Source organism: Nicotiana tabacum, chromosome 8 (genome assembly GCF_000715075.1).
Source record: "Nicotiana tabacum cultivar K326 chromosome 8, ASM71507v2, whole genome shotgun sequence".
NCBI lineage: Eukaryota > Viridiplantae > Streptophyta > Magnoliopsida > Solanales > Solanaceae > Nicotiana > Nicotiana tabacum.
The window spans coordinates 127,916,122-127,931,653 of record NC_134087.1 but is presented as its reverse complement, the minus strand read 5'-3'; the positions used below and the strand labels follow the sequence as shown (position 1 = coordinate 127,931,653).

General features: G+C 38.6%; 1 protein-coding gene across 2 annotated transcripts; it reads left to right on the top strand.

The window, feature by feature from the left end:
• Positions 1–11,940: 11,940 nt before the first annotated feature.
• LOC107820349 (nuclear transcription factor Y subunit C-1-like) lies at positions 11,941–15,403 on the top strand. Of its 2 annotated transcripts, XM_016646613.2 has the most exons (2): positions 11,941–12,739; positions 15,165–15,403. In XM_016646613.2, exons 1-2 carry the CDS (start codon positions 11,952–11,954, stop codon positions 15,166–15,168), a joined length of 792 nt encoding a protein of 263 aa, XP_016502099.2. In that variant the 5' UTR covers positions 11,941–11,951; the 3' UTR covers positions 15,169–15,403.
• The last annotated feature ends 129 nt before the right edge of the window (positions 15,404–15,532 follow it).

The window sequence follows — 15,532 nt, the reverse complement described above, 5'->3', positions numbered from 1 at the left end:
TTCTCCCAACAGAGTAAAGGTTTTCTTTTTCTGCAACCTTTCACCCTTGAATGCTTTATTAGGCCGAAAACTTGGTCTGGGAGTGTTTTGGTAGGCTCGTGGATGTTGATAAGTATTTAGGACGGGAGCACACCATTGAGTGTGAGCAGGAGGTTGGTTGTATGCTTATGCATGATGGACGGAAAAATGAGGTTCTGGTGGGGGATAGTAGTGTTGGGGTGGATTGTGGTGATAAGTTTGTTGGTGGGGTCGAGGTTGATTGTAGTGGTAAGGTGAACCTCTGGATCCGGACCAAGTTCCTGAATCAACCATTGCTGCTTCCTCTCTCTTCTTTTTCCCAATCCCTCCTATGCCGCCCTGAATAGCCTGAGTAGTCGCTTTGATAGCCGAACAACTCATGATTTTATTTGACTTGAGGCCCTCCTTTACCATGCCCCCCATCTTTACCACTTCGTTGAATGACTTTCCCACAGTTGAGACCAAATGGCCATAGTAAGTAGGTTCCAAAGCCTGTAGGAAGTAATCTATCATCTCACTTTCCTTCATTGGGGGATCTACTCTTGCTGCTTGCTCCCTCCATCGGAAACCATATTCTCTGAAGCTTTCACTGTGCTTCTTCTCCAATTTAGTCAAGGACAGTCGATCTGAAATGATCTCAAGATTGTATTGGAAGTGACAAGCAAATGCTTGCACCAGATCATCCCATATGTACCATCTTCCATGGTCTTGGCGAGTATACCATTCCAATGCTGATCCACTCAAACTCTGACTGAAGTAAGCCATTAACAATTCATCTTTTCCTCCCGCTCCCCTCATCTTGCTGCAAAAACCCCTCAAGTGGGGTACTGGATCATCGTGCCTGTTGTATAGATCGAACTTGGGCATCTTGAAACCTGCCAATAATTGCACATTCGGGAACAGACATAGGTCTTTGTAGGCCACGCTTACTTGACCTCCCAATCCAAGCATGTCTCTGAATGATTGTTCTAAGCTTTTAACTTTCCTGAACATCTCCTCCTATTCAGGATTTTTGACTAGTTTATCAACTTCTATCGGGAGGTCAAAGCGAAGAGTATAGGAATGGGTTTCTGGAGCTTTGAAAGTGGGCTCTGAGGGGTAGTATTGGTTGTCCTGGGCCTGGAACATAGGCTCGCTAGGAGATTTATGGAGTGGAGCTGGTGGAGGTGCAACGAAGACAAGAGTTACTGGTGGAGGAGGGTATGGAATTGGTTTAGGGGGTGGAGATTGTGGTGTATGAGAAGTGGTGCCCCAGTAGTGTTGATAAATGGGAAAGCTCGGGGATAGATCGGTGGCAGGATGATCCTGAGTTTGAGCCGGTGGTGGAGTAAAGGTAGGGTTAGCTGGGTAAGCGGATGGCGGTTATCCTTTATCCCAGGCCTCATACATTTCGGCAATTTGTCGTTTCAATTTGTACATCTCTTCTTTCATGGCGTTAACGTCCAACTCTTCTCCTTCAATGACACTGGTGTCTACATCTGGGATAGACATGATTATTTCACCTTTGGATCTGGTTTGGTATGGGTGGGTTGCCAGTATGCTTAGGTGAACTAACTGCTTGAATTCTGGATACAACAACCAAACTTGTTAGTGATTAGAGTTTTAACAAATAGGCAACCGCACATAGGAATGCAATGCACCTAGGCAAATAGTCATTTCTATCATGTATTTGCTCGTTTGTTTGTGTCATCCCGGCTTTTCCTTTTTATTAACCTTCCCTTTTTTGTTAATCACGTCTATCCTTTATTCCCTTTTTCTTTTTCCATTTTATTCTTTTTCTTTTGGTTGTGGTCGAATCCTATGGAGATTGCCTACGTATCATGACCCCGCATGAATCAGATTGAGTGTAGTTCTGGTGGAAACAATTATTATTATTTTTATTTGTACAATGATAGAAATGACATCACATTTGGACAACATTTTAATAAAATGGTTTAAAAGACTCAACATGGACTCAAACTAAAATATGACTATTATATGAAATGTTTTAACAACTATGACTATGCTTCACTCCACAATCTTTTGCTTTCAATCACTGGAACATCTGCTCACGGCGGAGCTTGACCCGGCTGACCCCCTAATGTACGGTACATCCTCTCTAACTCTACTGCAAGATGACGGGCAAAAGTAGGTGCATGCTCCAAAAACCTCTCATAATCCATCCCCTGGCAGTTCACATAACTTTGAGAGGTATAAACGGCCAAATCATAGATTTGTGCTCTGAAATCTTGGAGATTCTGGTCTTGGTTTTGTAATTGCTGTTGGTGAGTGGTGGCTATATCTCTTATGTGGCCCTCGCGATCTAAAGCCGACTCCAATTGAGCCCGAAGTCTGGCCTGCTCGAGTCTTGCATGTGCTATCTCCCTATCAATATCTGCATGCTGATGTTCTCTGTTGTACCTTCTCATTTCTTCCAATTGTGCATGGAGCTGAGCCTTTGAACGTATCCAACGATCCTTCTCTTTCTCGTATTGAGCCATTTCTTCTTCACATCTCATTACTTGGTGTTCTTTACTAGATTTGGCCTCCTCATTTAGCTGTATGATTTTTTCCTTAGCTTTGTCTAACGCCTTTTCGGTTTTTGCCAAAATGGAGTCATAATCTTGCATCCTTTCCATCAGATTGGAATTGATTTTCTGATCTTTCCAACTTCTTACTGGCGCTTCAGAGGCTTTCTTCATCTGTTGAAACTGAGTTCGAAGAATTTTATTCTCGCAAATCAGACTCTTCTTTTCCCCTTCTGCTTCTTGTGCTTGTAAGTCTTTCTCTAAATTGAGGTTCCTCAGGCTTTCTTCTAAGGCATGAATAGTTGCTTTGTAACCCTTTTCCTTTTCACCCCAAGCCAACCGTTCTTGGATTTTGTCATCAAAGGCTTGGATATGCGGTCTTTTTATGGGCCTTCTGGGATCGGGTTCTGGTGCATCATCCACACGAGATCTTTTCTCAAACCACCTATCATAACCCGAATTTATCTCACCTTTTGCAGGATCTGGAACTTGGGTATCATCTTTCAAGTATCGACAACCATTCCAAATCGGTTGGATTAAAGCCTTAGGGAGTGTGGCTTCGGGGTGTAGCTCAATCACTTTCACACTCAAATCTTCATCATCAGGCACCACTTGGTATCTCCCTAGCTGTCTTAGAACTCTCTGTCGCGCATACGGCTGAACTTCTTAAACCCAACAGTAGCAAATAACTCTTTAAGGTTGACATGTGTATCACCTCTCTTACCGGGAGCCATCCCAAAGTCCACTCAATTTGACTTGCCATTAAAGATCTTAAATGGGATATCCAGGCTTCCACCCCTTCTGGAGATTTATAATCTTTTATTCTTTCTTTATAACTCTCAATGAAATTGTCCTTGCTCAGACCATACTGCATGAACTTGGGGTGATATCGGAGATGTTCAGTCAACCACATTTGCAACAAAATATTGCACCCTTCGAAGAATTTTGCCCCAGACTTACACAAAGTCAACGCCCGATAAATGTCTAGAGAGAATGATCGGGGCAAGAGTGTGATGTTCCTTGGTAGTGAGGACTTGTACGACTCTGGCTATGCGAATATCAATCGTCCGCTCTTTGTTTGGGAAGACCATGATTCCCAGAAAAGCCACCATAAAAGCGAAGCGACGGTGAATCTGCCAGGTGTCCTTATTTTGTTTATTAGTAAGGCCTTTTTCATGAATTTCAAATCCATCCGGCTTTCCGAACCTTGAATATAGAAAGTTGAAAGAACAACACCCTTTGACAACGTTGCTCTTTCTGATTTGATTACTGATATTCAAAAGACCAAAGAATCGGTGTACAGAGGGAGATTTTGCGAATATAAGATTCTGGTTTCTCAAATCTCCGTCAAAACCGGAATATCCAGCTATTTCTTCTAAAGTGGGAGTAAGCTCGAAATCAGAGAAGTGAAAGACATTGTGAATAGGGTCCCAAAAAGTCACTAGTGTCGTAATCAAATCATCGCGTGGTTTAACTTTCATAATATCTGTGAGAGCTCCCAAATACTTAATGACCCATTTCTGACCATCTCCTCCTAATTCATACCACCACATCTGAAGCCGAAATAGAAACTCATCTACATCTGTGAATGGTGGGTTTTGGATGGTGCTCATTTTGTACCTGTGAGTGATTTTAATTTTAAAAACAAAAATCAAGACTCATTTTGAAAAAAAAAAATCATCAATATTTAAAAAAAATCATAAAAAGCACTTCGATGAAGAAGATTTAAAGGCTGTATTTGATAACTGGTCAGAATCTTTTTAAAAAAAAAATGACCAAAGGTGACTGTTCTTGCAAAAACGGCCTTTCGGCGCCCTGTTGGGGACATTCGGCATATTTTGGATAAGAATGGCATCACCTTACTTATGACAACACAACGACATTTATGTACCCACATTTTTATTTATTTATTATCTTTTTCTTCTTTTTTGTTCAAAAATAGCTGGGCCCGATGTGGGTTTCCTACGTTTCTCACATCCGGCGAGAATTAAACTTACGTAGTTCGTAATAATAAAAATATTTTTTTTAAAAGAAACACAAAATTTCCTTCTTCTTTTTTTCAAAATTTCGGTAGTATTTTAAAATATTTTGGAAATTTTTTTTTTCGAAAACAGCTAATTTTCTTTCTCGGTCCTCACATTGATTTTCCGTCTCTAACTTTCCCCCTATAAGCCGGTCAACATGCAAATCCTAAACAAATGAATGCACAAGTAACAAGTAAGATGTATCAGGATGGTCTTTTCGTTTCGGGTACACATGTCCTAGACAGACTCAACCCCTGTGTTGAGTCTCCAAAGTCAAATGCACATGATGCAATCAAACGTTCCTACTAGGGATCCGGCATGAAGCTGAGTTATTCTAAGTGTAAAACCTGGGGTATATTGTTCTAAACCCGGCTTACCCAAGCGGACAACTCGAGCCGAAGTGGGGGCAACGTACCGGGAGCATGAAAGTCTACCCGGCCTAGTTACTTGGCCCAACTTCATTCTATTTGGTATGACTTCTAACAGAAAGGTGGGCCACGCGCACGTGTGCACCATAAATTCAGAAGACTCAGAAAGAAAAAGGGTTTCGTAATAGTTTATATATACAGTTCAGATAATATCAAAGCGGTAAAAAGCAACATTTAGCACATTAGGCCTAAACATGTAAAAATTAGATAATAATAAAGCCAAATATAACAGTTACTATAAGCTCGAATCCTTGAACCCTGAACTAGAGATTCTGGGTTCAGTCCCCAGCAAAGTCGCCAGAGCTGTCACACCTCCTTTTTACACCCGAAATGGGGTGTAAGGGAGTTTTTTCCAATTTAAGTAACAATCGAAACGGGATTATTTTATTTATTTTAGAGTCGCCACTTGGGATAATTTATGGTGTCCCAAGTCACCGGTTGAAATCCCAAATCGAGGAAGTTTGACTCTGTTCTACAGTCTGCGAACACAAAAATCCGGGTAAGGAATTCTGTTAACCCGGGAGAAGGTGTTAGGCATTCTCGGGTTCCGTGGTTCTAGCACGGTCGCTTAGCAATTTATACTCGACTTAAATTTTCCAATTACTTATTTTAGAACCTATGTGCAATTATCTTTTTACCGCATTTAAATCACTTGATTTATTCGTAATTAAAGAATTAAGTTACGCGTACGCATACTCTTTTCCTTTAGCGCGTCAAAACATGTCACGCGAACGTGTCCACAATTAATAACACTTCGTTTATTTATTTAAGAAAATTTGATTGAGGTTGCGCGAACGCATCCCTCGGGTCTCTCTTTTTTTGGAGTTAAATTCACAATTATGTGACGCGAACATATACATAATCACAATGGTTTATTATTAATCTCGCCTAAAGAAACTACGATGTATGATGAGTTATTTCTTCCGATGCAATGGGATTTTGCGTAAAGTCAAAAGCTTATGGAATTAGACAGTAGGGGTTCAAATATCTTCGTTACAAAGCCAAGTTCATTTGGATTTTTGCAGAATTAGAAAAATAGCCTAATGACTTGTGCATGTTGATTAATTAAATAGCATTTGTCCGTTACACTAAAGAACTAAGGCAAATATAAGTAGTCAATCCTTAGATGTACATCTTTCCCCTTACTCTTTCCTTAATACTATCAAGAGATGCCAAATCACTTATAAAATATTTATCTGTACAATAAGCAATCTTACAGTGTAATAAATACTTTTCCATCTCAAAACTTTTTCCCACGTTGAAATATTTCTTTTTGGTTTAATAATCATCTTAACTAATTAAAGGTAGAGGGATCCAATCCATGTAATTTGCAAAAGAAAGAAATTAAACACAATGTCACAGATAATTTAAACCATCACCCAATCATATACAGTTTTTGAAGAGCATCAACTCATATAGCTGCCAGCAAAAAGATTTTTTTATAAATCAACCAGATAAAAATACCACATTAAGAATGATAAGAGGAGATTATTCCATCTAGAATTGAACTGATCGAACCTATCCAAACAAACCTCTTAAGCAAACAAATAACAAGAACAATAGGATCCATAAACAGTACGACTTAAACAATATTTCATATTTAAGATACTCAAACCAATTTGGGCAATAGGAATCACAAAGTACGATTTAGGGCCAAAACAAATCCTATCCGTATGAAACTCCATACACTTTAGAGATTCCTAATAAGTAAGCGAAATACCTTGATAGCAATAATACAACTTGAACTTAGCCAAACGAATTCCGAAATGGAAGAGTGAAGCTCAATGTGTTCAAGCAGAATACTCAACAAACAACATTTATTTCTCGAAATAAAACCGATATTGAGTATGCTTATTCTACTAACACTATACTAAATCCCTACATACAGACGAAACCTTAAACCATTCACATCATCTTGACTAAAAAGAATGTTCTGCTTATTTACAAATGAACTTTAAGGCAAAAATTGCAACAACTAAGAATTATATGACAAAAGGTTATATATGCTAGGAATCGATCAGGGAACTATAGCTAGAATATAACATGTAAAAGGCAAATCGACATGACACAAGCTGTGGCCCAGCAATATGATTTCAAATTCTTCTAATCTCATATATCCATGAGGTGCAGGAAAGTACCTGGAATTTGAAGAAAGGGAAGGTAAGAGGTGAAACAGTAATAAACAGCAGCAGCAGTAGAACCCCAGCAATCGAAGAGCAGACCAACAGAAAGATCTTTAACTCAAAAATGAAGTACAAACTAAAAAAAACTCAATGGAACAGTGTTTTCTGCAGAGTTTACAGTTGTTTTTTTTATTTTCAGGATTTCTTGGCTCTTCATTATTTTTTGTATTTTTCAGAACGTCCTCTCCTCTTCCTATTTTTTTTCTTGTTTTTTTCAGAATCTCTTTTTTCTTCTCAGTATTTCAGAATATCAGAATTTATGTATTTCAGAGTATCAGAATCTATGTATTTCAGAGTACCCGCCTTTTTTTCCTTTTCTTAGTGTGTTGTTTCCTTAAATAGGCAATGGGAAATGCCTTTAGGATTCACAGAGTGCCTTTCAACATTTAAAAATTCGATTCCACTCAATTGAAATCTAAACCCTACCACTATAGAAGCTTCTTAATTAGGTGACTGCTCCTTTTATTAAATAATTCTCAAGCTATCCTTACAACCCTGAAACTAACCCTAGAATCAAAGCCAAAATGGCTCAAGTTGACCCAATTCAGAACCCATAAATCTGTAATCCCCATTGAGCACCATCCAGAAACCCATTTCAAACAAAACAAGAAACTTTTACAAAGAAACAGGGGCGAAGGAACAGATGATGACGAACTAAATAATAGAAACTAATGAATTAAACATGCTATTAAATTAATCATGTAATTGACGGACTAATATGTGAGTCTATAATGAAGAAAAGAAAGGCGGATACAACAAAGACTAAAATGAAAATAAAAATAACAAACAAAATCGTGCAATACCATTTTAATGAATAAAAATACCTAGCAAAAATGGCCAGCTTTGAATTTCTTCTTCAAACTCTCAATTTCGACCGAAAGAGATCTCAATCACGTGTTCTCAGATGAAAATACATGACTGAGGTCCGTTTTGGTCTTAATCATCACCAAATCTACCGATTTTGGAGTTTTGACATTTTTAGGTCTTATCTTCGATCCAAAATTTGACGAGTTCGGGGAATATTCGAGGGAAAACAGTCATGGATTTGGAAAGAGGGGCTCGGGGTGGTTCTATGGTATAAAGATGAGGGTGATTGGATAGGCTAGGGTTCAGGGGTCCGAACTTCAATCAAATATTCAACGAGTTCTGACACGATTCGAGGGAAACGAGTCATGGATTTGGAAAGAAGGGTGCGATGGGGTTCTGGGGTGTATTTTTAGGGGTGATTGGCCACCTTCCGCCGCCGTGGACGATTTCCGGCGGGCGGAATGAGGCAGTGAAACAGGGTCGTCTCTGAGGAGATGAGAGACGAAGGAGGGGGGTTCTGAGAGGGGTAAGAGGTTTGGGTTTTGGGTATATTAAAATTAACGATTTAATTAGGGTCGTTGGATGATTGGAATCCAACGGCTCTGATCAAATCCTTAAATAAAACGGGGTCGTTTTGGTTAATTGGGGTTGGATCAGTTCAGGGATCGGGTCGGGTTCGGGTTGTGGGTGGAGCTCTGGACCGTTCGATCAAATTAATTCAACGTCCCAGATTAAATCATGTCCAAACGACGTCGTTTGGTTTAGTCTGGTAATGGACCAGGTTGGGACGGGTCTGGGCCGGACTGGGAGGGGGGGTTTCAGGTGTATTTGATTTGGGCCTCTTGAATTAAATTGAATTTGGCCCAAATTTGATTTCCTTCTCTTTTATTAATTCTTTTTCTTTTCTTTTCTTCCTTTTCTTTCAAAAATTAAAACTTAAAAAAAATCCTAAATTAAGCTATAAAAACCCAAATTATCTTAAAATACTAATTATCTCTAAATAATAATTATCACACATAATTAATACCAAATTAAAAGAAAAAATCGCAAAATTTTGACATTAAACACTAAAAATGCAAAAATGCGTTATTTTTTGTGAATTTTTCATTTTTGTAAACAACATTTTATTAAATTAACCAAAAATGTAAATTCAAATCCTAAGTGCAGATGCTGTATTTTTTGTATTTTTAATGCATTAATAAAATTAAGCATGCACACAAACACATGCAAACAATCAGGAAAATCGCACAGTAATGCCTAAAATAACAAATAATTAAAGAAAAGACCTAATTTTGGGAATTCTTTTGGAGTAATTCGTGTGAGGCAAAAATCACGTGCTCACACCTGTCTCCAAACTTCTAGCCTATCATTAACACCGACCTGTGACTCATCAATAAAAACAATGTCATCGGCGAACAACATGCACCATGGCACCTCCCCTTGAATATGGTTTGTTAACGCATCCATCACCAGGGCGAATAAGAACGGACTGAACACAGAGCTTTGGTGTAACCCCATTCGACCAGAAAATGCTCAGAGTCGCCTCCGACTGTTTTAACCCGAGTCTTAGCCCCATCATACATGTCCTTAATTGCCATAACATAGGGAACCGACACATCTTTTGCCTCCAAGCATCTCCAGAGAACTTCTCTTGGAACCTTGTCATACGCTTTCTCTAGGTCAATAAATACCATGTGTAGATCTGTTTTTCTCTCTCTGTACAGTTCTACCAACCTCGTAACAAGGTGTATAGCTTCTGTGGTAGAACAACCCGGCATGAACCCGAATTGCTTGTCGGATACATGCACTGCCATCCTCACCCTCGCTTCAACCACCCTCTCCCATACTTTCATGGTATGGCTCAGTAATTTGATACCCCTATAATTGTTACAACTCTGGATATCACCTTTGTTCTTATATAATGGAACCACCGTACTCCACCTCCACTCATCCAGCATCCTGTTCGCCTTAAGAATAACATTAAACTACCCAGTCAACCGTTCCAAACTTGTTCTCCCTACACACTTTCAAAATTCCACCGAAATCTCATTTGGTCCGGTCGCTCTGCCCCTACTCATCTTACGCATAGCTCCCACGATCTCCTCAACCTTGATACGCCTGCAGTGCCTGAAGTCACGGTGACTCTCGAAATGCTCAAATTCGCCTAACACAATATCCCAATCCCCTTTTTCATTCGGAAGTTAATGAAAGTAAGTCTGCCATCTCCTCTTAATCTAGGCATCTTCCATCAGTACTCTACCATCTTCGTCCTTGATGCATCTCACTTGGTCCAAATCTTGAGCCTTCCTATCTTTCAACTTGGCCAGCCAGAATAACTTCTTCTCCCCGCCTTTTTCCCCCAGTTCCTCGTACATACGATCATAAGCCGCAGTCTTAGCCTCTGTGACCGATATTTTAGCTTCCTTCCTATCTACCTTATATCTCTCCATGCACGTTCGCCTCTCCTCCTCACCTATGCTCCCCACTAACTTAAGGTACGCCACCTTCTTCGCTTCCACTTTACCTTGGACCACATCATTCCACCAACAGTCTCCTTTATGCCTACCAGAGACACCGGTCGAGACCCATAGCACCTCTCTCGCCGCCTCCCTTATACAGTCCGCTATCGCTGAACACATAGTGTTCGCGTCCCCACTGCTCCTCCAAGCTCCCATAGCCGACAACTACCACTCCAACTCTTGGGCTTTATCCTTAGTCAAGGCTCCCTACCTGATTCTAGGTTTTCCCCGAGCAGACCGTTTCCTCCTCTTTAATCTAATACCAACGTCTATCACCAAGAGTCTACGCTGCGTCGCGAGTGTCTCACTCGGAATCACCTTGCAGTCCTTGCACAACCCTCTGTCATACCTTCTGAGGAAGAGATAGTCAATCTGAGTCTTCGCTATCGTATTTTCCAAGAGTTATATGGAAGAAAAAAATAGTAATCAGATATTTTAGAACATTCGGAAAACAAATTAAGAGTCACATATAACATGTGTTTAGACAAAGTATCAGTAATATTAAGTGGGCGTTTGGATATAAGAATTGTAAAATTTCAAAAAAGGGTGAAAAAAAATTTCAAGTGAAAATGGTATATGAAATTTAGAGTTGTGTTTGGACATGAATAGAATTTTAGGTTATTTTTGAAGTTTTGTAAGTGATTTGAATGAAAATTTTGAAAAATAACTTTTTGGGATTTTTCAAGTTTTCGAAAATTTCCAAAATGCATTTTCAAATTGGAAATTTTTTGAACAAACTCTGATTTCGGAAAAAAGTGAAAAAATTTTGGAAAAAAAGAAAAAAATTCTTATATCCAAACAGGCTCTACGAAGCATATTAGTAATTAGAAATACATGTTAAAGTAACTGATAAAATATTATTTGATAGTACAACCAATCAAAATTAAAAAATTTAATAGTTTAATACATTAATTATAATTTTTTTATAAAAATGTAACTTAATAAACATTTTTATATCTATCAACTAGAAAAAGTATACTCCTTCCTTTTCAATTTATGTGAAGTTGTTGACTAAACAGTTTAAGAAATAAAGCAAGAATATTAGTAGTCGTTTGGACATAAAAATTATAATTTTTTTAAAAAAGTAGTATTTTAAATTAAGTCGAAAAATAATATTTAAAATTTAAAATTATGTTTGGACATGCATTTCACTTTAAAAAAATATTGCAGTTGTGAGTGGGGAAAATCTTTTTCTGAAAATTTGAAAAACTCATTTTCGGAAAATCTTCAAAAAGTTGCAAAATTTCGGATAAAACAAAACACGTTTTTTTTATAAAAAAAATCTCTGAACAAACAGGTCCTTAATATTTCTGATCTAAATAAATTATAAATAATTTTTGTTCCTCTAAATTATTTTATTAATGATAAAATAACAAATTCAAATTAACTTATTTAAAAATTCAAAGATGCTTCAATTTCTTTAAGGATGGACAAAAAAAGAAAATAATTGCATAAATTGGGACTGATGCGAGCAGTAGCATATAAATTTCTTGGAAGAGTGCACCATTACACCTCCGTAGAAATTTTGAAGGCAATCGTCGCTTTCATCTCCCCCAAAAACGCCATGGACAACAACCCTCACCAATCGCCGACAACTGCTGCAGCTGCGGCGGCGGCGGCTCAGTCGGCACCATATCCACAGCAAACACCATACCACCACCTCCTCCAACAACAACAGCAACAGCTCCAAATGTTTTGGACTTACCAACGCCAAGAAATCGAACAAGCCAACGATTTCAAAAACCACCAACTTCCCCTCGCCCGCATTAAAAAAATTATGAAAGCCGACGAAGACGTACGCATGATCTCCGCCGAAGCTCCAATTCTCTTCGCCAAAGCGTGTGAACTCTTCATTCTCGAACTCACGATTCGTTCGTGGCTTCACGCCGAGGAAAACAAGCGCCGAACTTTACAGAAGAATGATATCGCTGCGGCGATTACTCGTACCGATATATTTGATTTCCTCGTCGACATTGTACCTAGGGATGAGATTAAGGACGAGAGCGGCGTTGTTGGGCTTGGGCCGGGAATGGTGGGCTCTACTGCTAGTGGTGTGCCGTATTATTATCCTCCATTGGGCCAGCCTACTCCTCCGGGTGGAGTGATGATGGGTAGGCCTGCTCCTATGGCTGGGGTTGATCCGGCGGCTTTTTATTCCCAGCCGCCGTCGCAGGCGTGGCAATGGCAGACAACAGAGGATAATTCATATGCTAGTGGTGGAAGCAGTGGACAGGGTAACCTTGACGGTCAAAAGTAAGGGTTTCAATTCTGTTATATGTTTATTTGGTTCCATTTCAGATCTGATTTTTTAGCTAGGGTTTGAAAAGCTAAGATTGGGAAATGAAAATGCTTTATTTGTTCTTTTCCGTGAGGATTTAGAGTTAGGAATATTAGCTTCACTTAAATAAATAAATAAATAAATAAATAAAACCTGCAAGTACTGAATATTGGAACAGAATGGATGTCGAGCCGACCCCCCGAACTAGGGCTAATCCCCACGAAAGGGAAAAAAAAAGAGCCGATGCCAACTGGTTTGGAATTAAGGCATAGCTGTTGTTGTTGCTGCTGCTGCAGTCTTGTAACTTGTGAGTCAATCATTTTTCAGTCCCTTGGATTTTGGCAGGTTCAGAAACTTTGGATGGTGAAACCTGAAACCTGGTCCAGATTGGACAGGCTGTGGTGAGATTGTTAAGATCAGCAATTTATCTGAATTCTAATTCAGACTGCAAATGGTTGTTCTGGATTCATGTAATTGCTTACTTCCTCCTTACGCTTCGTTCAGATTACCTGGTTTTGTTGAACGACTGCTGACTTGTGTCATTTCGTAGCAATCAAGATACACGTAGACAACTCTGATGTTACCATTTGAGCAATTGATTAAATGTTCTGACTTCTTAGGCTCAGATCCATATTACGTTAATTACTTCTATAACGACTTTATGTCCAGTTTTGAATTTTATGACCAAATCATTTATCCATTGTTTACACACCGAGAAAAGAGATCCTCTTGATGTGACAAGTAATTAGGAGGTAAAGATAACTCTTTTAGAGGGACTGAGAAGGGAAAGAGTGATGACACGAGGAACGGAGGAAGCAAAATGCTGTCAAGGGAAATGAACATTTTTATATTTTGGAGGTTAAAATTGAAACAGTTTCTCTTGCAAGGAAAGCTTGTTCCTGTGTTAAGATCTGTAAGTAACTATCTAGTTATGGTTATTGAGAAAGGGATGTTAAGATGATCGACCAATGTATAAATAAAAGGATTTTGAAAAGATCACCATGCAAACTTAGGGATCTAGAGCAGGCCTATCTTGAATATCTCTTGTTTAAATAACTAGGTAAGTTTTAACTTGTGAGTCCATCATTTTCAGTCCGTGGGATTTTGGCAGGTTCAGAGACTTTGGATGGTGAATAGAAAGTGTGGATTTCCTAAAAATCTATTGTAGATTAAATTAGTTTTGATGGACTGGGAATCCAAATTGTCTTTATTTTAGTCTTGTTTTCATTTTACGACTGCAAGTAGAGATTCTTATAAAATCTTCTTTGAAAAATGAATAAATGTTAGTTTAATTTCAGTTGTAACCGGAAAGTGTAGGAAGTAACCAAAAGAGTAAGGGAATCTCGCGCTAGAGCAAATAGTCAGACAGTAGTTGATCATATTCTCGGAAATGCTTGTTCATAACACAAGTATGATTTTCTTTCTAGCTTTTTCCTCTCTTGGCCTATCCTTTTTCTGGGGTTTTAATGATCTGAATGAAGAGAGGTGAAAAAGGAAAGAAAACAAAGAGTAAATGGGACCGGGGATAAAGAACTGTAGTACCAAATGTGTAAGGAATAGAGGAACGAAAAGCTGCCAAGGGAGCTGCTAAAGTTGCAAGTTTTGGCAATGAGGTAGAGCACTCAATGGGCTAAGTTGACCCTATTTCGTTCACCAATGCAAGATATACATCGAGTGGAGGCCTAGATTTTTTGGATTAAAGAATATTAGTAATCTTTATCAGATAAAGATTATGTAAGTAGTAACCCACACAATTATAATGATTACCTGTAGTTGGTTATGTTAGTAATTTTACAATATAAAGGTTGAATTATATGTAGTCGAGCCTAAACTTGTCTATTCCCTCTTTTTCCTATCAATTAAAAACACATTTATGAAACTGGGGCCAGTATATCATTTTCTTGATAAATAACAGTTTTTATTCTTCTTTCTTTGGTAATCCCTGGTTGAATACATTTGCTTTTTACCGGACAGGTTTCTGTCTCCAGTTATATCAATGTATTTTGAGCTAAAATTGCGTTGCAACTCATATTCATGAATGGGATCTCATTGGTGATGACTTCATCTCATTCTTGGATGTCTCAAGTTATTGTTTCGTATCATGCATCTTGGTTCTGAAGTTGAAATATGTTGCTTATACTATAGGTGTACCTGCAGTGGGCGCCAAGGTTTATGCGATCACATAATTTGCTTTTGGTTCTCACAATTCTATCTGTTTGTAGTTTGTAATTTTGCATTATGATTTTGCTTAATTGGCGTAGTGGCAAATATAATGTTTTGTAGTATTCATGATTTATGGGTTTCTTAATATGATCTACTTCAGGATCTTAAGACCCTCCCATCCATATTGTCCAACCATTAAATCTTAGTGCTAAATTTCTCCCATTTCCCTTGCTGCAGTTAAAAGATCTCGTCAGCTGCTGGTTTGGAGGCTTAACAGTACAAGTGCAACTAATGGTTACGGATGGGACATGCAATTTCTTTTCTCAAATGTGAATCCACCTTTTTGCTATCGTTCTTGAATCCTTTTGTCTGTATAAAACTTCACTCTTTTTGTGTTTCCTGGATTTGACTCGTCAAAATCCTTTTGTGGTTAGTGCCATATAGATATATTCATTGCAGCTGTGTTGGTTCCTAATTACTTAATTTCTTTCTGAACCTTTAGTTCTTTGCATAGTGCTCCTGTTATCATGCAATCTTTTGGAAGATGACCAAAGCTGGTAATATCCCTACGCAGATGTCAAGTCGTCCTTTTTTTTATCTTCCCA

Bases quoted from the DNA above. Each gene is read 5' to 3' on its own strand.
- LOC107820349 (XM_016646613.2), top strand. From the start codon at position 11,952: ATGCGAGCAGTAGCATATAAATTTCTTGGAAGAGTGCACCATTACACC.